The sequence below is a fragment of the Panthera onca genome, chromosome F2 (genome assembly GCF_046562875.1).
Source record: "Panthera onca isolate mPanOnc1 chromosome F2, mPanOnc1 haplotype 2, whole genome shotgun sequence".
NCBI classification, from domain to species: Eukaryota; Metazoa; Chordata; class Mammalia; order Carnivora; family Felidae; genus Panthera; species Panthera onca.
This window is the reverse complement of record NC_138356.1, coordinates 78,943,738-78,969,211: the sequence shown is the minus strand read 5'-3', so window position 1 is coordinate 78,969,211 and position 25,474 is coordinate 78,943,738. Positions and strand designations below refer to the sequence as shown.

Sequence of the window (25,474 nt, the reverse complement as noted above, 5' to 3'; positions counted from 1 at the left end):
CTGAGGACTTATGCAGATGTGCACTCTCTCTGAAACCTACTTTTTTTGTTCATGGCCTCCGGAAGAGGCCCCTCACTGACTTGTGGAAGGGAACGGAAGGGAATTCTCATGCACACAAATTTTGAACCTTGGGGGGAATGTGTTGTCCAAAAAGTAACTAAATTTAATTATTTAAATGGTTAAAGCTGTAAATAAAACCTAAAATTCTACATCTGCTTGAAGACAATTGGGAAAATACGTATTTGTATACCATAATACATTATCAGTCCATTAATATGTTCATATTACTAGCTTAGAGATAAAATAATAACATAAATTAACTAAATTTGATATACAAATCCCTTGCCATGTATTAATTTCAATATACTATATTGACATAAATTGAATCTATGGATAATCTCAGCACCCCCAAATAACATCTTGGTTTTATGTGTATTGTCACTTAACAGATTGGAACAGTACCTTTTTTTTAATTTAATTTTTTATTTTTAAAAATTTACATCCAAATTAGCATATAGTGAAACAATGATTTCAGGAGTAGATTCCTTAGTGCCTCTTACCCATTTAGCCCATCCCCACTCCCAGCCCCTCCAGTAACCCTCAGTTTGTTCTCCATATTTATGAGCATCTTATGTTTTGTCCCCCTCCCTGTTTTTATATTTGTTTCCCTTCCCTTATGTTCATCTGTTTTGTCTCTTAAAGTCCTAATATGAGTGAAGTCATATGATTTTTGTCTTTCTCTGACTAATTTCACTGAGCATAATACCCTCCAGTTCCATCCACGTAGTTGCAAATGGCAAGATTTCATTCTTTTTGATTGCCGAGTAATACTCCATTGTATGTATATACCACATTTTCTTTATCCATCAATACCTTTTTATGTCTTGCCCCTTCCTTTCACATTATGTCATAAACATGTAGCCATTTTCTTAAATATTCACCAGGGACAGGACTCCAGTAACCACTTAGTATTCTATGGTATGAATGTGCTATCATTTATTCATTTTTGTTGCTTAAAAATATTTATTGCGTGCCGCCCCTGTGCCAGGGCTGACTCTTTTTTTTTTAATGTTTATTTATTTTTGAGAGAGAGGCAGAACACAAGCAGGGGAGGGGCAGAGAGAGAGAGGGAGACACAGAATAGGAAGCAGGCTCCAGGTTCTGAGCTGTCAGCACAGAGCCCGACGCGGGGCTCGAACTCAGCAAACAGTGAGGTCATGACCTGAGCCGAAGTCAGATGCTCAACCGACAGAGCCACCCAGGTGCCCTAGGGCTGACTCTTAACACTAGAAATACCCACCTGCTGATGGCCCAGAAGGAAAACCCCCTTCTTGCAGGGGAAAGGCAACCAAATAATGAACAGCAAGTAGGAAGATACTGATGGTGTGGAGGCAGCGGTGAGGGACAGTGAGCCTCATGGAGGGGGTCCTCCTATGAGGGGACGCTTGGTCTGTTCTCATCTTTGCTGTTTATAGGAAAAAAAGGAAGCAAGAGAGCTCACATATACATCTTTGAGCACATCTCTAATTATGCCTTGAGAATGAGCTCCTATGAAAGTTCCTTGTCCACGGGGATGAACACTGGTTGTCCATCTGCCTTCCAGATTCTTCCTCCTCTTAGGAGGAGACTCACAGGAGGGCCCCCGGGGTGGTGTGGCTCAGGGCCCCTCCTCACTCTGCTCCGGCAGGAGCTTTACCTCCTCTGCTCTCCACTGGGACCCTCTTAGAAGGCTTCCTGGTGGGAACCCTGGGAAGGAGGAGGGCAGTCTGTAGCATCTCCCACACTGGCCGTCCAGGGCCTTGGTTTTCCCTGCTGCACTGGCTGATCCTAGCCCAGAGTCCAGGCAGCCCTTTCCCTCCGCCCTTGGCCCTGGAGACCTAACTGGTCCTCAGCATCTTCTAAAGAGTCCATGATGCCCCACAGATCATGGATGCCTGCTTCCGCCTCTCATTCGGAATTTCTCCAGTGTGTCCTCATATCCTTCAGGAAACTGTCCTTGCCTCTCAGAATGGGTGTTCCACACACCGCAGTACGGCTAAGTCCAGAGGGGACCACACGGAATGTGACATTTGGCGGGGGGTGGGGTGGGGGTGGTCACTGAGAAGGAATTTTCCGGCAGGAAGTCCCATCCAGGAAGTCTGATCTGTGATTTCTGGGGGGAAAATGCAGATGAGAGCTTTGGGGCTGCAAGGCCCTGACCTCCTCCTTCCTGGCTTACTGCTGGTGACAGTCCTCCCTTTCTTTCCTCCAGGGAAGACCTGGCCCTCCTGGCGTGGCAGGGCCCCAGGGAGAGAAGGTAAGCCGGGCCTGGGGAGAGACAGGCTCTGGGCAGGTGGGCACGGTCATGGCCACCTGAACAAATCAGGGCCCAGGCTGGAGTTCTGGGAACCGAGTGTAGACAGAGGTGATGAGCTGGGCCTCAGGAATTCAGCTCACAAGAAATTTCTGGTTATTTTATTTAAATTTTGTTTTCCTACTTTGAGGAATAAAAATCCATTAAGAAATCCCTGTTATATAATACCCAGACATTATTAAAATATTTTGCTACTTAAATTGCTTTTGGGGCTAAGGCAGGCTGTGAATTAATACCAAACAAAATCTGACAGATTCTTCCTCTTCTTCTTCCATTTTTCCTTCTCTCCTCTCTGCAACATTTTAAAAAATGTGGTGTTTTTTTTTTCTTACCAGAATAATAATTCTGAAAATGTACTAGATCTTTCATAAATAAAATAAAGATCGCATCTCATCATACTGGCCATGTCCTTTAGAACATTCAACAAGGCCTCACTCAGTAAATTTGCTGCTTAGAATTTCCGTATCTCGGTGGGAAAAAAAAATGCATGTAAAAAGTCTTGGCAGGTTGTGAAATGCTGTGAAAATGTACATGAAGACAATAGCTTTCCTAAGCATGCAGGGTGGCAGGGAAAATTAGGAAGGGGTGGTGTTTTCTGGGTTATGATAAAAGGAAAAGAGCATGAGTTCCAGATTCTTCCATAAGCCCTTAGGAAGGGCATCCAGCATCGGGTTTGAGAATAGCTGGGGAGAGTGGGAGGGGGGAGGAAGGGGTGGGGGAGGAATCCAGGTAAACTAAGGTGGATTCAGGCCAAGAAGATCACATCTATTCAGGGTCACACCGTGGAGCTCAGGCGAAGGTCACTGCCTGGTTCGCACGAGTCCCAGCAAATGCAGAGAAAGGCTGCTGTGACTCTTCGTGGAAGCAGACAGGGTTTGTATTATAAATAAATAAACAGATCTACAGGCTGAAGAAGCCTCACCTTAGGAATGGCGGCTGGAGAACGTTGATGTCTTCCAAACTTGCTCACTTGGGCTTCAGTTCTAATGGAGTTAAGTTATTCTCTCTCCCAAGTATTTTTAGAGTTGAGATTTATATTGTTATATTATCCTAGCGTCAGGATTTTAATATATTCCCGCAGTTCCTTGACAGGGGATTCTAAATTCTAAAATAAGTCATTTATTTCAAGTCACTAAGAGGGAATGATCCTTGAGGTTTGGGTCTAGGTGACTCCTGCTACTGTGTGTGTGTGTGTGTGTGTGTGTGTGTGTGTGTGTGTGTGTGAGAGAGAGAGAGAGAGAGAGAGAGAGAGAGAGAGAGAGAGAGAGAAATATCAGCCTTCCACCTCATTTATAGATGTTTTTGGTTTTTGGCCCCTGCAGTTTGGGAAGCAGCTTAGTTATCACTTATTATGATGAATACAGCAGAAGGTCTAAGACAAGGTGACAGGTCATGGCAGTATTTGGGTCATTCACTGGAATAACCAGGAAACCAGTGATGCTCAGGTGATAGGATGCCTCACAACTCATTCTAAGAGAACATCATCTAGACAAATCTTAGATGTTTTATTATTTGAGAAAGCCATCAGAACCACAAAGCTGGTCTTTGATACGTCCTGACTCTACAGATGAGAGAACAGAGGCCCAGAAAATTAGGGTGTCTTGTTTCAGACCCCACAGTGGCCTTGGACCAAGGTGCACAGGACTCCCTGCCCACACAGTGATGGGCCGCAGATCTCAGTGGCCAGGATGTGCTCCTTGTGCCGTGTTAAGAGTCCTACTTGACTGACTCCATGCTTGTGTTGGTTGTCTATTGCCGCATAACAATCTTCCTGAACCTTGGAAGTGTAGACCAGCCGTCAGGTGGTCTCACATCATCTCCGAGGGCCAGGATCTAGGGCAGCATGTCCTGGTCCAAGGTCTTTCGTGAGGTTGTGGCCAGGCCTCCAGCTAGGGTGTGGCTAGCTGAAGAATCTGCTTCCAAGCTCATACACATGGTCTTCGTCAGGGCCTCGGTTCCTTGATGGCTGTTGGCCACAGGCTCTGCTTCTGCATTACACGGCCTCTCTGTAGAGCTGCTCACAAAAGGGGAAACTGCTTCCCTGGAGCGGGTGGTGAGTGACCTGAGGTCGGGGTGATGTGGGTCCACATGGAGGCCACCATCATTGTTGTAACTTTATCTCGGAGGCCGCACAGCGTCCCTTCTGCTGTGCGCTGCTGGTCATGTGGCCTAGCACTGGCACCGTGTGGGAGGTCACTGTGCAAGGTGAGGAACACCAGGGGGCGGGGCTTCTGGGGGCCATCTGGGGGGCTGACTACCACAATGGCTAAAATGACCATTGCAAAAAAGGCATCACCTATGTAATAATGCAAAGAAATGATTCATGGACAGACTATTAGTCTGTTCTATTACTTACTAGCTTTTTGACCTTGAACAAGTTCCTAAGCATCCCCATCCCTAAGATGGGAAAGAGTATCAGAGGGGAAGAGGACCTTAGAACAAGGCCAGGCAGATGGAAAGGCTCTAGTATCTATTAGCTACAGACACACAATTATTACGGATGAACGACAGGATCGTAGTTTTCCTTAATAGTGATTTAATAGGTCAGGACACTGGCTCTCATAGTCTGTAAAATTACCTGAGCCGGTGAGAAAGCACGTACCCGTTAATTTCATAACTGTTATCAAAAATTCACTCTTTATAGTGTGATGATGATGAATACAACAATAAATACTACAAAAGTAAATGTGGAAACGAGGCTGAAACATAGTGGAAATGAAAGAAAGGCAATGAAGTCATGAACCCAGAAGATTCATTATTCAGCTACATGTATCTAATTATCTCTCATTTAAATATATGTTTATACATATATTTATTACATATATATATTACACACTGTAATTTCTGTGTGGCCATCATATATATATGATGGCCACACAGAAATTACAGTATAGCCCAGAATGTCTTAGAAGAATCATGTTACCAAAATAGTAATAAGGTTTCTGGGAGCCTAGGGAAAAAATAATCTTGGCCGGGGGTGGGGGTTGAAGGACGTTCATTCACGGAGAAATGGAGATATGTGAGCTGATTTCTGAGGGCATGGAAGTTGTCATGTGTAGACATCATAGAAGCATCTGGAGAGGGTCTAGAATGGTAAAAAAAAAAATGCAGCGTGTGAGTGTGTGTGCACGTCTGTGGGGGTGGGTGCGTGATGGTGCCACAGAGGGGAAAAACCAGCATCGCGAGGTGTTTCTGAGGTAGGACCCCATTACTGTAAGTGCAAGATAGAGACAAGGTACAGCAAGAAAGGTGGGTGCTCATTAACTCTCAGTTTTGCTGTGTAGCCAAAATTCTGCAAAAAAAATAAAGTCTATTAAAAGAAAACTTAGTTGGGATCTTAGAAAACCGCCTGATGCAATGTAAACAGAAATACTTTTCCGAGTCTCGGGCAGCCAGTGGGGACAGTGGAGTTGTGGCTGTGGCAGTGGCAGCGAAAACACACCCTGTCCACATGGTGGGACCTCCCACGCAGCGCAGGACCACGCACGTGCCTGGAGTCCCTCATTCTGGCTCCTCGGCGTTGGCATTTAAGAGATGCTTTCATATTTATCCAGAAGCTCATTCATCCTTTGCTAGCCTATTCAATAGCACTTTGTTCTTGCTTTCCCACTCTCCCTGAGCTAGCCTCAGGGGAAAATGAGGAGTTGTATCCCCAAACTGTGTGGGGGGACATGGGCTACAAGTCATGTCCTTGTTTAGAGCTATGGGGCACTAGAGTCATAGCAGTGAAGATTTTTCTATGGCCACAGTCACCAAATATGCCCCCACGTAGAACCAAGATGTGACTCACACCCTGGAAACCTGACGCAGCCACAGCCGTTATAGGCCAGGTGACCCGGAGGTGCTGGGGCAGGGGACACAGAGCAAGTCTTTTGCACCTGATGACTTCGTGAAAACAGATGGGAGTGATCACAGCCTCTGTGTAACTTCTTTGATAAACATGAAATGCTGACCACGTGCTGAACCGGGGACTTGGCACGAAGGATGCGCCATAAGGTGTCATCACCACCCTGGCTGTGTCCACTGTGGTGCCCGTACCGCAGGTGCTCACTGAAGAGTGGACCAAGAGCTGGAAGGGACTGTGAAAGCACCAACCGGATTCTGGGCTGGATGCGCAGAAGGGAGAAAATAAAAGCTCCCGTGATCTTGGTACAAAGATAAGAATTAGACGCAGAAAATCTGTCAGGAGGAGCGGGGGAGGCCCAGCATGGCGGGAGCATGAGCTGGGGCTCAGAGGAGGCAGTGGTCCCATGGACTTGTGTGGATATCAAGGGCCCCGAAGGGGGGCGGGACCAGCAGAGGAAGGTGGCAGAAGGTACATTGGTGACGTGTGTGTCATTTCTGCGCAGGGTGACGTGGGGCCTGCAGGACCTCCTGGGGTACCGGGCTCTGTGGTAAGTGGGCAGCCATTCCAAGCGGTGGGAATCCCAGGCTCATGTGCTGATGGCATTGGGTGTGTGGAAAGGTCCTCGCCTCTAAGAATGAGCAAGAACTCTTCTGACCCCATGAGCTGGAATACAAGACTTTGAACACTAAATGTGGGATAAAATCGGAGAAAAGTCAGAAATTGCTGCGTTACGGCAGGCTGTGCAAATACTGTTACCGGAGCTGAGGGGAATGGTCGTTGAAAAAAGGCCACCCTCTTTGCTGACACATGGTTTGTCCCACAGGTGCAGAGAGAGGGCCTGAAGGGCGAGCAGGTAAGGGGAATCCGGGTCCTCCCCCTGTGGGGCTCCAGGTAGGAGCAGAGATGGAAAGGCTACCACCGTGGGGTCGAAGCTGCTTTTTGAGCTCAGATGGAGCCTTCCAGAGATGGGCCAAGTTGATTTTCCACCAGGAATGCACATTCCTGCTCTATATCTCTGGGTCGCTTTTTGGAACTCAGGACAGAGACTCTGAGTCAGCAAAGGGTCCTGAGTCATGGGGATGGGAGAGCTGTGGCTAATGTGTGTTTGGCTTCTGTTACCAGGGAGCTCCAGGACCACGAGGCCACCAGGGCCCACCTGGGCCACCAGGAGCTCCGGTAAGTCACCGTCTCAGCCCAGGGTCTGCTCTGAACACATCTAGGTCTGGAACACAATGGTTTTCCACCTCTTAGCTCTTTGGTATTGCAGAAGCTGGTCCCATCCCCTCAGGCGACAGGCGGTGGTGTTACCATCTTACACAAGAGTAGGCTGAACCCTGACCAGTGACATTACTGGCCACAGACCAGGCAGTTACCAAGTGTGGAACTGGAATTGAAACCCAGACAGCCTGACTTCCCAGCACCACTCCCCCAGGCAAAAAGAGGTCATTAGTGGGATTTCTGGTGTGCAGTCTGGTGTTTAAGTTTCCATTTACTTATTTATTTAATGTTTATTTTTGAAAGGGGGGGAGGGGGGGCAGAGAGAGAGGGAGACACAGAATCTGAAGCAGGCTCCAGGCTCTGTCTGAGCTGTTAGCACAGAGCCGGATGCAGGGCTTGAACTCACGAACCACAAGATCATGACCTGAGCTGAAGTTGGATGCTTAACTGACTGAACCACCCAGGAGTCCCCTAAAAAGTAGGCTCCGTGTCTAATGTGGGGCTCGAACTCAACGACCCTGAGATCAAGAGTCACATCCTGGCAACATGCTGCTGCCCCTTTCAAATTACCATGTCTTATCGAAGGTAATAAGACGGCTGTTACTGTGAAATGTCCATAAATCAGATTTATATGAAGCCATCAGGACCCATTCCTCATTAGGGTAAATGTGTATGGTTTTGTTGGGGTGAAGCTGGAAGAAATCTAGCAGATGTTTAATTCCGGTATAATTAGAACAATTTCATATCAAAAAGTTCAGGTCAGAAGCGCCACCTCTGTCTCTGTAACCTTGAATGTCTTGTTTAACTTCTCTAAGGCTTGGTCTCCAGAGCTCCCCACGATTATGATAACCGTTGGGAGATTTAACAGTAGAAAAAGGCAGGTAATGTGTGCTCTCAGTGTTTGGATTTCTGTGCATACATGCATATATATTTCAGATCTATAATTGGCAAGTGCTGAAAGTCTATAGTATATATGTTTCTGTGCAAACATACGCATGTTAAATCTGCAAGAGCGAAGGTATTATTTTTGTTCTACCGATGAGGACCTTAGTACGGAGATATTGAACGGATTGTACACAGTCACACAGCTATTAAGAAGTAGAAATGAGCTTTGGACCTAGATATGTCTGTCAAACCCATGCTCTTTTTACCTCTGAGTGCACAAGATAGTGATACTTTTCTGAAATGTATAAAGGGGAATTATTTTCTTCACGTCCCCCACTAAAGAGTAAGAAACTAACAGTGCCTAGCCCTGATGAATGAAGACACAGCCTTCTTGACCTCTCATTCTGGATCCTCCCTTTTATGCAGATTTTCTTACAATAAATGAAACAGGGGACAGAAGTAAGAACCCTTAAATGTTTGTGGTCAAATATTAACGCTGGAGTTAGAGGGATGAAAACACATGGGTAGATGTCATAGTTTAATGAAGGAGATAGGAAAAAAATAACTGTCGAGTAAGCACTTGCAATCTCTAGATGATTAACGAGATTCCCCGCGTGTGTTGTTCCTGCGGTCCATCTTGTGGGACAAGGACACACAGCCCTGAACCCTCAGCACATTCAGACACCAGAGTGCCCGAACCCTGTAGCCCCGGATGGGGCTGTTTGAGGTTCTGAAGCTGTCCCCCCTGCTAGATGCTCTCCATAGAATGGGACTTAGTGCAGAAAGTGGTGTTGGTGACGGAATTCTATTGCAAGGAGTTCAGAAACACAACAGCCTGCCCCAAGACTTGTTGAAAGGGAGACCCGTGAGGAGAGACCAGGACTGGAAGATTCTGAGGTCAGGACCGATGTCTCTCCCCTGTCTAAATACACAGTTTATCTCATAGTGGGGACTTAGTTCATGCTTGTAGAGGAGTGGCCCTCTAACGCTGTTTAAGAGGAGCACTAAAGTGGGGCCTGACTGCTGTGTGAGCTCACAAGGAGCGAGGCGGCCACGGAAGGAAGGCGCTTGGGATCGAACTGCAACGTCTGGTCTCATGTCCCAGTTCTTCCACCAGATAGCCCTGTGTCTTTGCTGACGTTACTTACCCTCTCTGATCCTCTTTTGCTTTATTCCGTACCTAGAAATCATCATCACCATCGTCATCCACGTGAACGTGCTGTGAGGGCTATATGAGCTCATGTGCCAAGCCGTGCTCTGTGCAGCCTTATTAAGCCCAGTACCCTTATCAGTTGCCATTTCTGTCTGGTTTGAATCCCCAGCAGCACCTGGCCCTGGGCCTTCCGCAGAGCAGTCGCTCCCTAAATATTCATTGGCTTGAATCAAACTGAGAAGCTGGCTTCGGTGACTTCTGTGGGGAATGGAAAATTTTGGAGTTTGTGTTCAGCAGTCCCAGCGAGAGGAACATGTATCCCCTTCTCTAAATGGAAAACAGTGCACAGTGTTTTGCATCCAAATGCTGGAGCTGTCCAGGAGGCGTGCAGCCTTCATCCTTTTCCCGAGACAAGACAGGCCCTGGCCATTTTATCAATGTCTGCTGGAGGGAAATAAAGAAGGGAAAGTGCACGGATCAAACGCAAGGTGTTTGTTGATGCTTAAGGAAAACTCGCTTATGCAGAGACTTTCCTCGCTGTGTGCCCTGAGCTCGGCAAGATAATCCTTGCGGGGAAAGGAGATTTAAACCTGTAGTTTCTGCAGGCTTTCCATTCGTGTGTTTATTTCCATGGTGTTATTAAGAGAAAAGAACTTGGATCTAAATACGGTGCTGTCACTTAATAGTCATGCCAAACCTGGCAATGGTAGCTCTCTGTGTGATAGCATTTGTTGACAGTGCGGATTTGGAAGAACAGAGGGGGAGCTTCTGGCCAGGATCCACCTGGGAAGTTGCTGATCGAGCCACAGAGCCGAGGGTCTCATTTGACCACTGCCACCGCATGCCTCACTCGAGGTGCCATCACGTGGGTGTAAATCAGGGTGTGGTCAGGAGGGTGGTGGGTGCTGAACTTGGGGCTTCTGTGTCCATTCTTCATGTGGTCCTCACATCCACTCGATAGGTGGGTATATCATCCTCACTTCAGAGAGGAGCCACCTGAGGTTCAAGGATGCCAAGGGACTTGTCTGAGGTCATGCAGCAGATATGGAGGGGGTCTTGGGGGAAGGATTTGAATTATCAGGTCAGTGTGACCCCTTCCTGCACCAGCGTTCCTTACTCAACTGAAACTGATCTTTCTTAGATAGTTCCGTTTCTTTGTCCAGACTGCCATATTTTGCACATCACTGTGGACCAAGTCATATACCCCAAGCTAGTTCTTGCTGAGCCAGCAACATTCAGGGGAAATGGCACTGGCCTTACAGCTAAAAACACTTGGGTTCCAGACACTTCTTTTGTGTATGTATTATGCAAAGCTCTAATGCAAGGCATTTGACCGCTACTGTGCTCATCTTTAAAGTGTGGATGGTGTTGCCTACATCTTGGTTGCTTAACATACTTAATTCGGTCCGATAGGTGTGCACGTTTCAAAGTGTTAAGGATTTGGGGCACCTGGGTGGCTCAGTTGGTTAAGTGTCTGACTCCTGATTTCAGCTCAGGTCATGATTTCATGGTTTGTGAGATCAATCCCGGTATCAGGCTCTGTGCTGACAATGCAGAGCCTGCTTGGGATTCTCTCTCCCTCTCTCTCTCTCTCTCCCTCTCCTTCCCTCACTTTCTGTCTCAAAAATAAACATTTAAAGTGTTATAGATTTGAGGGGGCAGGACTTTTTTCCCTCCTGACCTCCCAGTTTCCCCCATTGGGATAGGATGGTATTTTCCTACCCACTGAGAGTGAAAAGGCCAAGTATAACCTATGATGTTGAACTGTGTTTGACCATGGTTTCTTTTTTTCCCCCCTTTCTCCTCCTCCTAAAGGGTCTGATGGGTCCCGGAGGCAAAGCTGGACCTCCTGGTTTGCAAGGTCTCCGGGTGAGTAACGTAACATGTATTTCTTTTCTGATCCCCGGCTCTCCCACGCCAGGGACCCCATTTCAGCAGCTCAAACAGAGGACATGGTGCCATCTTGTCCTCTTGAAATGACTTTTGGAAGCAGATTGAAGGGTTCGATTTAGTTCACGTGTGGGTCTGGAGTTGGGTCCTGGAGACGTGGGGATAGGTCTGTTGTCTGCCGTGAGTCATGTATATAGAAACCCCCAGCCCCGTGTGATCAGAGCCCCCAGCAGAAGGGAGCCCACAGAGAGAACACTGAGAACTGAGAGAACACAGAGAAAGGCAGGACCCCCGGGGCTTCCTAAAAAAGAAGTGATATTTGAGCCAAGTCTCCAGGAAAGAGTTAAAAATAGGGATGAAAAATAGAGAGCTGCCAATAGGCTATTAGCTACTTTAGTCGAAACATCCATATTGTTATTGAGCACTGTAATATCTCAGGGTATTTCATTTAATTTAACTTGAGTTAATTAAGCACCTGTCTTCTTACCCAGATTGTACATACTTTATGGGTTTGATTCGCCGCTAAGCACAGCTCCTGACACAGAGTCCTGTGGTTGAAGGCAGACGGATGAAGAAGCACAGTGAGGCTAGGTGTCCTCTTTGGTGTCCCTACAGTGACTGAGATTGCCCCCCACCCCCCAAATCCGTGTCCCTAGTTCCTAGCAGCGTGCCTGGCACAGAGTAGGGACTCCGTGTTCGCTGACCTCTGGTGCTTAATTAAGCCTGTAGCATCTTTCACTGGTTCACATAGAGACTTCCCAAGGGGCACAGCTACCGAAGATGGGGTGTTCAGTGACCCTGCAGGTGCTCGGTCAGAGGCCAGGCGGCCGCTGGTGGACGGGTGGGAATGGGGCCTTCATCCGGCAGAGGCTGTCCAACCCCCTCTGTGGCCTCTGTAGCCCGGAGATTCTGTAGCTCGGTGAAGTGGGCGGTGTTGCGGATGTGTCGTGGGTTCCCTCTGTGTTAGGGGGCTGCACCCACCCTCCCATCATGCTTTGTATCCTCAGTTCTGGAACTGGGCGACCTGCTTTTGTGACTCCGCAGACCCCAACCTGTCCTTACCCACCAGTGAACTTCCTCCTTTGGTTTTCAAACACCGCTGCGCCCTATAACCATCTTGAACCCTTACGATTGTAAGAGGAACTTGTTTGGAAGGCTAGCTGGGACGTGGAAAGGTACCATGTAGGAGGGTTGGGTGGGAGAGCGGGAAGCCTTCATCCCACTAGAAGAACTTGGATGTTCACCCTCAGATTCAGCACCACCAGCCCGGGCCTCAGTTTCCCTGGCAAAGCCGGGTCGCTTCTCTCCTGTACAACGCGAGGGTCCTGGACTGCGCAGCAGGATGCACCCGGGTTTGAAGCTGGCCCTGCTTCTGGGCAGCTGTGTGACCCGACAAGTCACCTAGCCTCTCTGGGCACGTTTCCTCCGTTAGAGTGGAAGGCATCGCCACCGGTCTGGTTTTGGGGAGAAAGCGTGCCCAGGATGGGGTTGCGTCCTTGGTGAGCAGCAAGACGTGGCAGCTGTCACGACTCCCACTCCCCCAACTTGCTCGCGCACAGCCTTTTAAGAGAAAGCAGCAGTCTTTGTACATTATGTAATTGATGTTTAGGTGAGCCTCATTTCGTCTGGTGTCAAACTGATGCAAACATTACTTTTCCTAACGTAGAATTAGATGCCGAGTGGGGCTCTTGATACAAACATGACTACGAAGGTGGTTTGTTTTTTTTTTTTTAATTGACATTTCTATCTAATTGACTCCTAGAAAAGGGGAGGAGGGGAGAGGAAACCTTTTGCTTGGAGCTTGCTTGTTGAGGCCCACGCTTCCTTGGCCATGGCTTCTTGGCCCCCCAAGGGCCATTCGTGTGTTCCCCAGGATGGTTCTTGTCACCCCCAGAAACACCTTTTACTCCTAAGGTTAGCACCAGCCCGCCGTGTGCTGGGAGCCTGTCCTGTCCCAACCTTAACACTGGCCAGGGGCCCTGGGACTTGGATATGTGCACCAGGAATGGAAATTTGAGGGATAAGACAAAGAGACCCAGAGAAGGAACCAGGGTGGAGGGGAGCGCTATGAATTGAGGTATTGAGCTCCATGTGCCAGACCCCAGCGCTCCTAGGGAAGTGTTTATCGGCCCCCTTTGCACAGAGGAAGGGCAGTCTCTGATCTGACACCACCAGCAGCTGCCCCTCGGGGATGCACACCTGGGACTGTGCGTCTCTAAAGCCTGCCTTCTTCTTTCCTCCCATGTGTCCGTCTGCCCACAAAGCTCATGTCATGCTCTTATGACGCGTGGGCACTCAGTTAAATGCTTTGGGAATCTCTGAAGAGATTATGGTCTCAACTTCCAGGCGCTCACACAGCCTGAGGGTCCTGAGAAATATGGACAGATAACCCAAATGCCTCGGTAGGGGCACTGCGGTGTTCAGCAGAGAGGGATCTGGGTGGGAGGGGAGGGCACTGAGAGGGAGTGGGCCCTGGGGACAAGGAAGGGGGATGTCTGAGGTGGCCTTGCAAGAGCCAGGACATTTTAGCAGGAATTGATGGCTGTACTGGAGAGGGTGATGCAGACATAGGAATTGCCCCCTGGAGAGGACATCCTGCCTCTGGACAGAGAGCTGAAGGGGAGGGTGGTGGCCCAGACCAGGGGCAGGGGCTATGGGAGCACCCATCTTGGCCCAACGGTGTGCCAGGTGGTGGGGACACACAGGGTCTGGCACGGGAGAGTGAGCCAAGGGCCACGGGCAGGGCGATGTATTAATGGAGGGAGGGCTCCTCCCTCGTCCTGCTCCCTGTCGTGAATGGAGGCCGACCATTGGGTGTCTTTGGGGTCCCCTGGCTCTCCAGTGGTCCTCTGTGAGTCTCTGATTCGGGCTGGGGTGCACCCCGTGGATGTTGCTATAGTCCAGTGGCCGCACCACTGGGCAAACACTGCAGAGACTGACTGTGATGTCGGTGTGGGCTGAGCGGCAGCTTCCTGCTCAGTCAGCCTCTGGCTGAGTCAGGAAAACCCGAGACAGAATGACTTACTCAGAAAATTATCTGTCTCTCCTTCCCTCACGGTGACCTGTCATTTCCTCATCATCTGCTTCAGCTGAAACATCACTCCCTGGTGTCACTGCACACACTCAGGCTATAAAGGGGAAGAGACAAGACAATGACAAGCCACAGGATCCAGGAATCGAGACGTTGAGACTAATGTACGGGCTAGGGAAAGGGATCCGGATCCTTTATTTTAGAGATTAGCAACAGGCAGACAGTGTAATCCCCGGCAAGGTAAACATGTTAATTTTGGACAAAGCTGGATTTTTCCACAATGGCATAGTGAAATGGGAAGATCGGGAGCCAGGCAGCCCCCATGCCCACCCCACCCCCGGGCCATCCCACAGAGTTAGAGCACACAAGGCACCCCTCTGCATAACATCGGACCATCGTCACCCCGCTGGGCTCCCTGCCTTAGAAGGAGGGTGGTGATGCTACCTTGTTTCTCTTTCTCAGGTTTTCTTTTCCTCCCACTTGTCTGAGCCAGGCATTAGGAAGAGGTTGATGGGGAGCACTGCTACATAGCTGAACATTCCAGAATGTTCTGGAAGCAGAACCAGCTGGAGCTCAAGGCTACTGAAGCATTTGGGCACTCAGAAGCATCCACAAGGTTGACTTAAAAAAAAAAAAGCAAACTCTTCATGCCCTCATCATTCACCCCAAAATAGACACCTTGTCACTCTCACACCAGCCTATTTTAATTTTTGTAGAGGACTTCTATTTTTTTCTTTCTTGAGTATTTGTTTATTTTTGTTTTCACGGATGTAAGTCTGTGAGAGCATTATTTTTGTATCTGCAGCACTTAGAAGAGTGCCCCACGCTCGTAAAACATATATATTTTTATACACACATAAAAAGTGCATAAACAGAACATCTCAGCATATAAGATAGGCATAAGTGAGTAATGTTGCAGTCAGCATCTAATGCAGCCAGAGTGCACGGGTGAGTGGCTCATGCTTGCATGCCTGTTGCTGCCTGGGTGCCAACTCTGCGCACAGCATGAGGACGACAGGACCCAGAACCGGGCATCTGGTCACCTGGGCCCTGGCCCTCCATGGCACATGCTCCATTTTGAAGAAACGAGGCCTGTCTGCCTCATTAAGGGGTCCCAGGGTTCCCATTGAAGAACTTGGGTCCTATCTGCACCTCTACTTTGGCTTTGCCTCTACCTTGCTCTGTGCTGCTGAGTCCCGCCTGACATAGCCCCACTGTTTTCTTTCCTCTTCCCTGGATGACCAAGGGAAAATTTTTTGTGTAAGAGAATTCTGTGCTGTCAGGCATTTCAATTTAATGCAGAACTTGGAATGTCTATAAAATCATCATGACAGAAGGGATCCCTGAGATGGACGGTGCGAAATTTCATGTCCAGAAAGATCAAACAAGCTGCTCAGGGTCACTCAGGCCTTTGTCACTGCCTTTCCCACGAGCTGGTGACAATCTCTTTGGGTCCTTTGATCCTTTTTCCAACATCTTCTGGAATCTCTTCTCTCATCAATAGGTGAGAACCGAAGAAGTGACCTACCAAATATGATGCCTCCCTTCTTTCTAGCGATGGAGTGATTCCCAAATGTCTCATGATGTGCCTGATTGCGTCTGTTGCTTTAAGAACATTTTTAAAAATTTTCTAATGTTTATTTATTTTTGAGAGACAGCACGAGCAGGGGAGGGGCAGAGAGAGAGAGAGGGGGGGGGGGGAAACACAGAATCTTAAGTAGGCTCTAGGCTCTGAGCTGTAGGCACAGAGCCCGACGTGGGGCTTGAACTCACAAGCCATGAGATCATGACCTGAGCTGAAGTCGGACACGTAACCGACTGAGCCACCCAGGCACCCCGAGAAGATATTAAGATGGGATCTGTAGCAGGTGTAGAACTAATACCAGGTAGGAAGGAAAAAGCAGTGGTTGCACGGAGGAGGCTAAGCAGGCACTTAGCTCGGCAACTGTACCCATGTTTCTCACTGATTTCTGCAAGGATCCTGTGAGGTAGGGCAGTTTTATTCCCATTCTGCAAATGAGGAAACCAAGATTTAGATGCGTAAGTCAGATTACTCCAGGTCACGCGGAGTATAGATGGTGGGGCAGAGATTAGAAGTGAGGTCTGCCTTCTCCAAACCTTGACTGTTTTTGCGTTGGGAGGCAATGTGTGGGTGTGTGTCCGTGGAGGCACCAGAATTCTCATCTGGACATCAGCAGTCTTGGTGGCGGGTGTCTTGGAGAGGTCTGGGACCCCTTAGTAACTGCCAGTGCCCGTTCAGGGGATGCATTGGATACACATGGCTTTCATCCCCAGCCATTGCCCTTGGACCTGAGGGTCTCCTGCTGAAAGCGATCGGATCTGTCCGCTCCGTCACTGGTAGATTTGAGGAGGGGAAACACGGGTGGTCTTTTGTCAAGTGGCAACTTGGGTTGAATTTGTTTTACCTTTCCATTTTTAAAGCCCTTTTTCTTGCTCTTCCCTACTCTACCAGATGGTAACAGCATCGTTTGGATCACAGGCTACCGTTTGATTCATTGCATGGCATGGAGCCAGGGTTTATATCAGGACACCCTAGGTTTTCCCTGAGCACCTGGTTTCAGCTCTAACCAGTAGAAAATAATCATCAGTGACATTTGGACGCATGGAGAACAGGAACTGAGCAAAAGACCATACGGCACGTATTAGAATCACTTGCACCGGCAACCCCTTCAGCTGTGAATGGGCCTGCACATGGCTGTGCTCACGCGCCCTGGCTGGGAAGGAGCTGCTGTTCTGCATTTGCGGGCTTCCTCTTCTCCGTGGGCAGATAGGCAGCCTTGGAAAGATTAGTCCCGCTCAGCATCCTGGCATTAGAGTGGCTTGAAAAATCGGCCCTCGTGATAAATTACAAACACTTACCCAGATATTGTGTAGGGTAGCAATTTAAAAGAGAAGAAGAGAAAAATGAAATAGAGAAACAGGCTTATTGTTAGTAAAGTAGTTCTTTGTTGCTGCAAAATTTGCTCTGGCCAGCACTTCTCAAATCCCCACAGCCAAGTATAGGTCCAAAATGCACAGGTTACATAGCTGCTGCTGCATCCACCCCTGCTAGAGCCACCACCTTCACCCCTGCCCATCCCACCCACCCCCACCACTATTACCACCTTAACCCCCACCCTGCCACCGTTACCATCACAACCACCGTCACCATCATCACCGTCACCACCACCACCACCATCACTTCCACCACTGCCATCACCATCACTTCCACCACCACCACCATCACCACCACCATCACCACCACCATCACCACCACCACCACCACCACCATCACCATCACCATCATCACCACCCCCATCACCACCACCACCACCACCACCACCGTCACCATCACCATCATCACCACCATCATCACCACCACCACCACCATCACCATCACCATTCCTACCACCCATCATCACCATCATCACCACCACCATCACCATTCCTACCACCCATCATCACCATCATCACCACCACCATCACCACCACCACCATCACCATCATCATCACCACCACCAGCACCACCAGCACCATCACCACCATCATCACCACCACCACCATCCACCACCACCACCATCACCATCACCACCACCATCACCATCACCATCACCATCACCACTGTCACCACCACCACCACCATCACCACCACCATCACCACCACCATCACCACCACCATCACCGCCATCACCATCCACCACCACCACCACCACCACCACCAGCATCACCACCACCATTTCTACCACCCATCATCACCATCACTACTACACATTTCCTAATGGTATATCCTGTGCTGAGCATTCTCTGGGCATTATCTCATTTAATTTCTGTGGCACTGTTGGGAGGTAGCAGTTTTGAAACCACGTATGTTTGTCACATGGTCTTTTACCCACTTCAGGGACTCAGAGGAGCCAGAATCCTGCTATTACCCTTTTTTCATCATCATAGCCACCATCATATTCCTCCTCATTCCCGTGGCTATCTGTTATGTTTGCATAATGCTTTATTAGGCCTGTAAAGCACTTCCTCAAATATTGGATTATTTCTTCCACTGCTATCTTTTCAGATAATTACAATGATTATAATTTTTTCCACATGAGGAAACTGAAGACGCAGCAAGTGGCTTGCCCTTCCCCATCTACCTAAGATTCCAACCTCATTTTCTTATAATATTGTAGAGGAAGGGGGTCGGAAAGGACCATGGAGAGCCCCTTTGCTTATGCCGTGTGGCCAAGTCCTCGTAACTACTTACCTAGAGCTTTATGCCCCATCCCAACTCAATAGCCTCTCAGGCAGTGCGTATTCAATATGTTTTTGTCACACTTCTCATTATTTCCAGGGCTTCCTGGAAGAGGAGCACTGACCTGGGGTATGATTTTGACAAGTTGAGATGGAATGTGGGTGTTACAGACAGAGGTGGTAGTGTGAGCAAAATCTCAGAGGCCAGAAATCCTGGGGGAGTGTTTGGGGGGGCCAAGACAAGCAGCTTACCTGAGCTGTTGCTTAGGGATTGGGGCATGGGCGCTGGACTCTAGATCTCAAAGGCATGTTAGACTCACAGGGCCATCAATTTCCAGGTAAAACACCTCAGTGTTAACGTGTTTTAGACAAGAAGGAGACCCTGACCATTTCAGAGGTGGGAAGTAACTCAGGCAGAACTTTCTCCCTTTAGGAAGATCACCTGCCAGGATAGGGTATATGTATAGACAAGTAATGGAATTTGTAGAAGGTGCAGGATGGCCCAGAAAAGTCTGGAGGGAAGGGACTGGGCATGTGAGCAGGTCAGTTCTGTGGTTGCAGGAAGGCAGAAAGGCAGGAGAAGGAAGGAAGGAAGGAAGGAAGGAAGGAAGGAAGGAAGGAAGGAAGGAAAGAAGGAAGGAAGAAGGAAGGAAGAAGGAAGGAAGGTAGGAAGGTAGGAAGGAAGGGGGAAGGAAGGAAGGAAAGAAGGAAGGAAGAAGGAAGGAAGGAAGGAAGGAAGGAGGGAAGGAAGGAAGGAAGAAGGAAGGAAGGAAGAAGGAAGGAAGGAAGAAGGAAGGAAGGAAGAAGGAAGGAAGGAAGAAGGAAGGAAGGAAGAAGGAAGGAAGGAAGAAGGAAGGAAGGAAGGAGAAGGAAGGGAGGAAGGAAAGGGAGGGAAGTAAGGAAGGAGGGAAGGAAGGGTGGAAGGAAAGGGGGGGAAGGAAGGAAGAAAGGGAAGGAAGGAAGGAAGGAAGGAAGGAAGGGAAGGAGGAAAGGGAAGGAAGGAAAGGGAGGGAAGGAAGGAAGGAAGGAAAGGGGAGGAAGGAAGGAAGGGAGGGAGGGAGGAAAGCTTTGAACGGCACTGGGGACCGCTCTGGATGCTGTGGGTGGAGATGTGAACATGGGCGCTGGAGTTGGCCAGAGACTCCCCTAATGTTTCTGTGGGTGACCCATTCAAGATGGTGCCACCTTGTGACCACAGCTAGGATCACAAATTGCTTTCTTTCCTCTGGCCTCTTGCCACCTTTTTGCTTTTTTCCTTCTTGCTGAAACCCAAATGCTGAGATATTTGCTTGCCCAGGTGCACATGCTTACATGTCTTTCTTGCTCACCAGAACCTTCCTGTCTGACCATAATCCTCCTTTCCAGGCCAGATTTTTTTTTTACTGCCCTGGCATGGAAGCCACTCCTGACTCCATACCTTCTGTACATTTCATTACCATCTTAGCTGCTCATCCCCCTGAGCATCAGTACCGTGTATACAAGGTCCCCGAACTTCAGTGAAGCAGGCAGCTGCTGAGACCTTGTACCTCCCTCCAGAGGCGGTGGGCCATCTGGGAGAGGGACACAGACGTGAGCCCCAATGAGATCAGCATTTTAGTTAGTAATTCAGCTCAGCAACCTGGACCTTCACATCCCTCCTCCTCCCTTCCGATCCCTTCCTACCAACCATTGAGTGATCTGATTCTCCATTTCAGCCTTTCCTCTGCACAGAGTTACTTTGCGGGCCTGGGTTCTGAATTCTGATGACTGCTCACCAGGCCATTCCGCCGACCTTGAGGGAAAATGGTTTATTCATCTTGTAAATAACCGGTGACTCTCAGTGGAATAACCTGCCAGTAAGTGGAGGGGTGCCTGTCTCGATACCAAATGGAAGATGTCTGCTTTCCATTCCCCGAGGGAGGGGAGCTGGCAGCTCTTCGCTCTCTTGTGACCAGCCCCCCAATGTCTGCATTCATCAGAGCAGGATCGGACAGAGGCCCAGACAAATGCCTCCAGGCCTGGCTCATTTCTGAAGGTGTCCAGGACCGCATTTTGAATTCTCCCTGACAAGTGTCGAGAAATGCATCCCGACCTAGGCCTCGCTGCACCTCCGAGCTGATGTGTTCCTTGGCTCAGGGGGTGTGGATCTGGGGCTCCCGAGCCCGGTCAGCCTGTTCTCTCTGCAAGTCTGCAGATGTCCAGCTTCTGTCTTCCTATCCTTGTGCATCCCCCTCCCCCTCCCCCCACCAGGGCTGTTTCCCTGGCCAGCCGTTGTCTGGGCTCAAGACCACGTCAGTCCTGAAGGGCGTTGTGTATCCAGCCCGCAAATGTTTCCTGAGTCGCCACCATGCGGCAGGCAGTGTTCTGGGCCCCCGAGCAGAGCGCTGCACAAGAGCGGAGCCAGGCCCTGTTTCTGGGAGGCTGGCACCCCAGTTCGGGCAGGCGGGCAGGCAATGACCAAATGCGTCCGTCAGCGGTGTATCCAGCAGCGGCACAAAGAAAGCGAGAGCTGGCGGCAGGGCGGTTTGGGTTGGGCTGGCCAGAGACCGCGTGGACAAGAGGGGCTTGGAGCAGAGACCGCGTGGATGCCTGGGGAGCCCGTGTGCCGGGCAGGAGCAAGAGCGGGCAGAAGACGTTGAGGTGGGAGTGTTAAGCTTGGGGGGGGGGGGGGACGTTGAGCTTGGTGCGTTCTTCCTGGAGGAGGGCACTGGCGTGGCTGGACAAGGGAGAGAGTTTGAGGAAATGAGCCGTGCAGGGAGCGGGAATGCAGTTCTGGAAAGGAGGGGAGGGCCTCCCAGTTTGCTCTGAGAAGTGTTGCACTGTGAAGCCGACCTGAGTTCTGTTCTAAGAATGTGGTTCTGGTGACCTTGGGGGGATGGCGGGAAAGGGGAAGTGTAGGGTCAGGCGTGAGGGAGGATGGTCCAGGAGGCCCCCAGGCTGGCGCGGAGGTGACAGTGGAGGCGGGCCCGCGGTGGTGTGGCCATGGTGAGCTCTGGGAACAGACTGGCCCCTCGCTCCGTCCTTCCTGCTGCTTCCAGAGCCAGCACAAACCGGACCCCGTGGTGTCCTCACTCAGCATCTTTGGCCCCTTGGGCGGCTCCCCTTGGTGCAGGGCACGGACGCTCTTCCTGACCCCTGCTGACCTCGTTCGCCACTCCCCCGCCCTGTAGCCTTCCGTCAAGATCACATCAAGGCTCTGCCGAGGCCCTGCTCCCACTTGCCTGCTCTGTCCCCTGCACTGAATGTGTGTCCCACTGGGATACTCTAATGTCCCCCTTCAATGCTACCTCAGCACCTCCTCCAGAAAGTCCTCCCAAGACCTTGCGGCAGACCTACGAGTTGCACCTGTGCTTATCGGGAGTGTTGTAGTCCCAGGGGCTCAGGTAGGCCTTCCTGCGAAACCGCGAGCTCTTGAGGCGGTGGCCGAGCCCCGGCAGGACCCGCGGGGCTGGCACGGAGCAGCGGGAGCATGCGGATGAATACACAGGAACAGCCGCAGACCTGGATCTCGGCCTCGATCCCAGCGGGCCAAGTCGAGGTTGGGAGACTCTGGTTTTAGGACTTGAAGCTCCTGAAAGAACATTCCCTCCCAGCTCACCCAGACTTCTGTGCAACCGTAAAATCCTCGAGCCTGAACAGAGCTGCGTCCCTGAGACCCCGCAACAGCCCCCTGGAGGCACTGACTCACCATGTGACCCACGGCCCTGGGGGAGGGGCCACTTCTGGGAGGTGGGAGCTGGGGAGACGGTATCCTGGGCTTCGCAGGCACTGAGGGCTCATGGAACACGGGGAGGAGGGAGAGCAGGCAGGGGGGTGGGGGCGGGGGCCACCACTGGGGCTGGCCTGGGCACAGACCAAGGCAAGGATGAGGCCTTACCTGGGTGTTCTTACTTCCTGAGGGAAACTAAGGAGGAAAACGAAAAGTCCATCATTCAGATGCCCGCTTACATAATATATACCCTGTGTCCTATGCAGTAAACCAACCAGAACACCCCTTACCCCTATACACAGGGCTAGACTCCCAGGTTTAATGAGGCAGGTCAGCCCCCCAAGATGACCCACTGGGGTCGTGACAACAGCCTGGACTGTAACAGCAGCCAATCAGAAAAGGCCGTAATGACCTACCTGTCCGTGTGTCCGTTTCACCCTTCCTGTGGACATTCCATAGCTGTGGGCACATCAGGGTGACCGTCCACATGCGGATACAGGATGAGCCAGAATCAGCTGCTCAGGGGAAACCAGCAGTTAGCAGCAGATTGAGTGATTTGCTACAGTTATGGTTCATAAAGAGAAAGAAGGGGAGGAATAAGGGAACATGTGCACACGTGTGTGGGCACTCGTGAGTGCGTGTGTGTGTGTGTGTGTGTGTTGCTTGTCTACACACAAAATGCCTCTGCAAAGATGAGCCAACATCTGGTGGGATTAGCTGCTTTCAAGGAAAGGAACGGAATGGCCGACGGCAGGATAAGGAGATCCTTCTGAAGGGTCCCTTTCTGTACCTTGTAACCTTGCGGCCGTGTGTTACCAAAGCCATCTACGTTGCAGAGCTGGGATCAAGTGCTGAGCCTCCGTGACCCCAGAGCCTGAGTCTTCTGCCCCAATCCCAAACCACTTCTCTCTGGAGGCCATCCCACCAGGTGGGGGGTTTCAGAAATCCAGATGGAAATGTCCTCTGAGACGTTACTGCATTGGTTCTGGGCATTACCTGCCTGCTGTTAATTTCGGCTTCTTCTTTTGTCCTCAGGGGAAGAAAGGAGAAGTGGGCCCTCCGGGAACCCCTGGATTGCTGGGGCCGCAGGTAACTACCGCCTTTGCCCTCTGGTCCCTAGCAGTCCTGCTTCCTCTGGTTGAAGAAGCAATTGGGTGGCAGTTCCGAGGTTGGTCACCACAGTCTTGGATGGTCACCTCATCAGAACGCTCGGTGGGTCCTGGGTCCTCCGGTCTCTCCTTGCTCCCCCGGCCTCCCACCCCTGTGCTAGGAGAATGGCCACTGTCTGCTCCCCCAGAGAAATTTCGGCCGCTGGAGGGCAGGCCGCGGCGACACAGTGACACCCACCAGCCAGCCGCGCCCTACACGAGGTGCCCCATGATGGAGCTCGTGCAGCTGGCCAGACAGGTGGGGAGAAGGGGCCTTCCCGGCAGGGGCTCAGCTCTGCAGGACACAGCCCATGTACAGGTGTGGATAGGCCCGTGTTGGGCTGGAGCTCCCGGTACTGAGCAGGGGGGGTGGCTGGACAGTGAATTCAGAATCGGAAGGGGCTCAGCCAAGAGACCAGGACAACCCAAATGGCACGCTACTCCAGGAGGCCACAGACCCGAGCTCTGGTTTGTGTCTGACTTCCGACACACTGTAACATTGGCCAGCTCCTTCCCCCTCTGCGGGCCTCGGTTTACCCATCTGTAAAGTGATGGGTCAGGGCCCCCTTCACACTCTGCTGTGCTGTCTCACTCCCTGGATGACCCCTCCTCCTCCTCGCCCCCCTAACTCCTTCGGTCTTTCGGACTCCTCTCTGGTGGGACATCCTCTGGCCCTATGCTTTCTCCAGCTCCCCACCCCCACACATGTGCAGTCACTTGTGGTCCCCTGAGAGCACCAGGTGGGGACGCTGTCTCTGTTCTCCTGGCCGTGGTGGCAGCGAGCAGGGCGTGTGCAGAGTCAGTCAGCCTCCCTCTGGCTCCTCCGTGAGCCGCAGGAAAGCAGTGGGTTTTAGTGCCCACCTGTTACTGGACCTCTCCCTCCATCTGTCAGGCATCCATGCTGGAGAAGGTGCCCACTGCGCGTCCGAAACCAGCTTTCACTGCTCGCTGACGTGTAAAGTGTCCTGATGAGTGATGGGTGCCTTGCACGCCTTCTCACACTTCATTTTAGCACCTCCCATTCGGGCCAGATATGGCACGCCATAAGGGAATGTAAAATCAATCATAATTCATGGTCTTCTAAAGATTCCACATTCGCTGTGGCATTTTGATGTTAATAGTGAAAAATAGAGTGCTTTTTGTATTTGTTTTATTACCTTCCTTTCCAGTGAGCAAAGCTTGTGTATTTCAAATATTGGCTGTACGTGCTGCACCATCAAATTCCTTGAAGCTACAATTTTTTCCCCTACCTACAACTTTCTTTTTTTTCTTTTTTGCTACCTCAGAAAATAGATTCCTTTCTTTCGCTTTTAATTTTGAAATCCGTTTCATTCGTCGAATGTTTACTGAATGGCCAGGTATGGAGCTGGATGCCATTCACATAAAAACAATCCTGCTTTCCACAGCAGGCGTTTCCCCGGAAGTAGGGTGCTCTGATCTCTTCAGGGATCTCAGTGGTGCAGAACCACATAGTGTGGAGCCTTGAGAGGGATCGCCTGGCACCATTGACCGGATCGCCACCCGATGGACACTAAGCTGTGTCCCAGCCAACCACGCCCAAACCAAGAGGCAGCGTTGCCGTGGTGGGCCTCTGGCTGTGTCCCCTAATTCAGCCCTCCCTCTCCACCAACGGCCAAGGTTCCTCCTCGTTCAGCGGAGTCCTCCGTTCGATGGGTATGAAGTACCCACTGTGTGCCAGATGCAGTTCTGTGAATCAGAAGGGGCTGTGACATCTAGGTAGCCACTGTGCGCGCCCAGAGGAACCACGGGTTAGTGGGGCAGAGAGGCCCTCCAGGTAGAGGGACCCGAATTCTGGGAGAAAGGGGAGGCCGTCAGCCTCTCTCAGGGCCCAGAGGTGGCTCCTATGCTGATCTGGAAAATCGGCATTGATTCTGTTGTAGAGTTTTTGGCTCTGATGGGAAGAAGGAAGGGAGATAAAGTCTGTTTCTTCCTGCTTTTGTCAGACGCTCTCTTTACCGTTTGTATAGAATTGCGACTATTCCTTACAACTACATGTGAGGA

General features: G+C 50.5%; 1 protein-coding gene across 1 annotated transcript in view; it reads left to right on the top strand.

The window, feature by feature from the left end:
* Positions 1 to 25,474, top strand: part of COL22A1 (collagen type XXII alpha 1 chain) — a 259,389-nt gene that overhangs the window by 113,794 nt on the left and 120,121 nt on the right. Inside the window, exons 18-23 of the mRNA XM_078441921.2 lie at positions 2,252 to 2,296; positions 6,703 to 6,747; positions 7,024 to 7,053; positions 7,323 to 7,376; positions 11,272 to 11,325; positions 23,340 to 23,393. Of these exons, the coding sequence (XP_078298047.2) occupies positions 2,252 to 2,296; positions 6,703 to 6,747; positions 7,024 to 7,053; positions 7,323 to 7,376; positions 11,272 to 11,325; positions 23,340 to 23,393 (282 nt within the window). The remainder of the gene's footprint in view (positions 1 to 2,251; positions 2,297 to 6,702; positions 6,748 to 7,023; positions 7,054 to 7,322; positions 7,377 to 11,271; positions 11,326 to 23,339; positions 23,394 to 25,474) is intronic.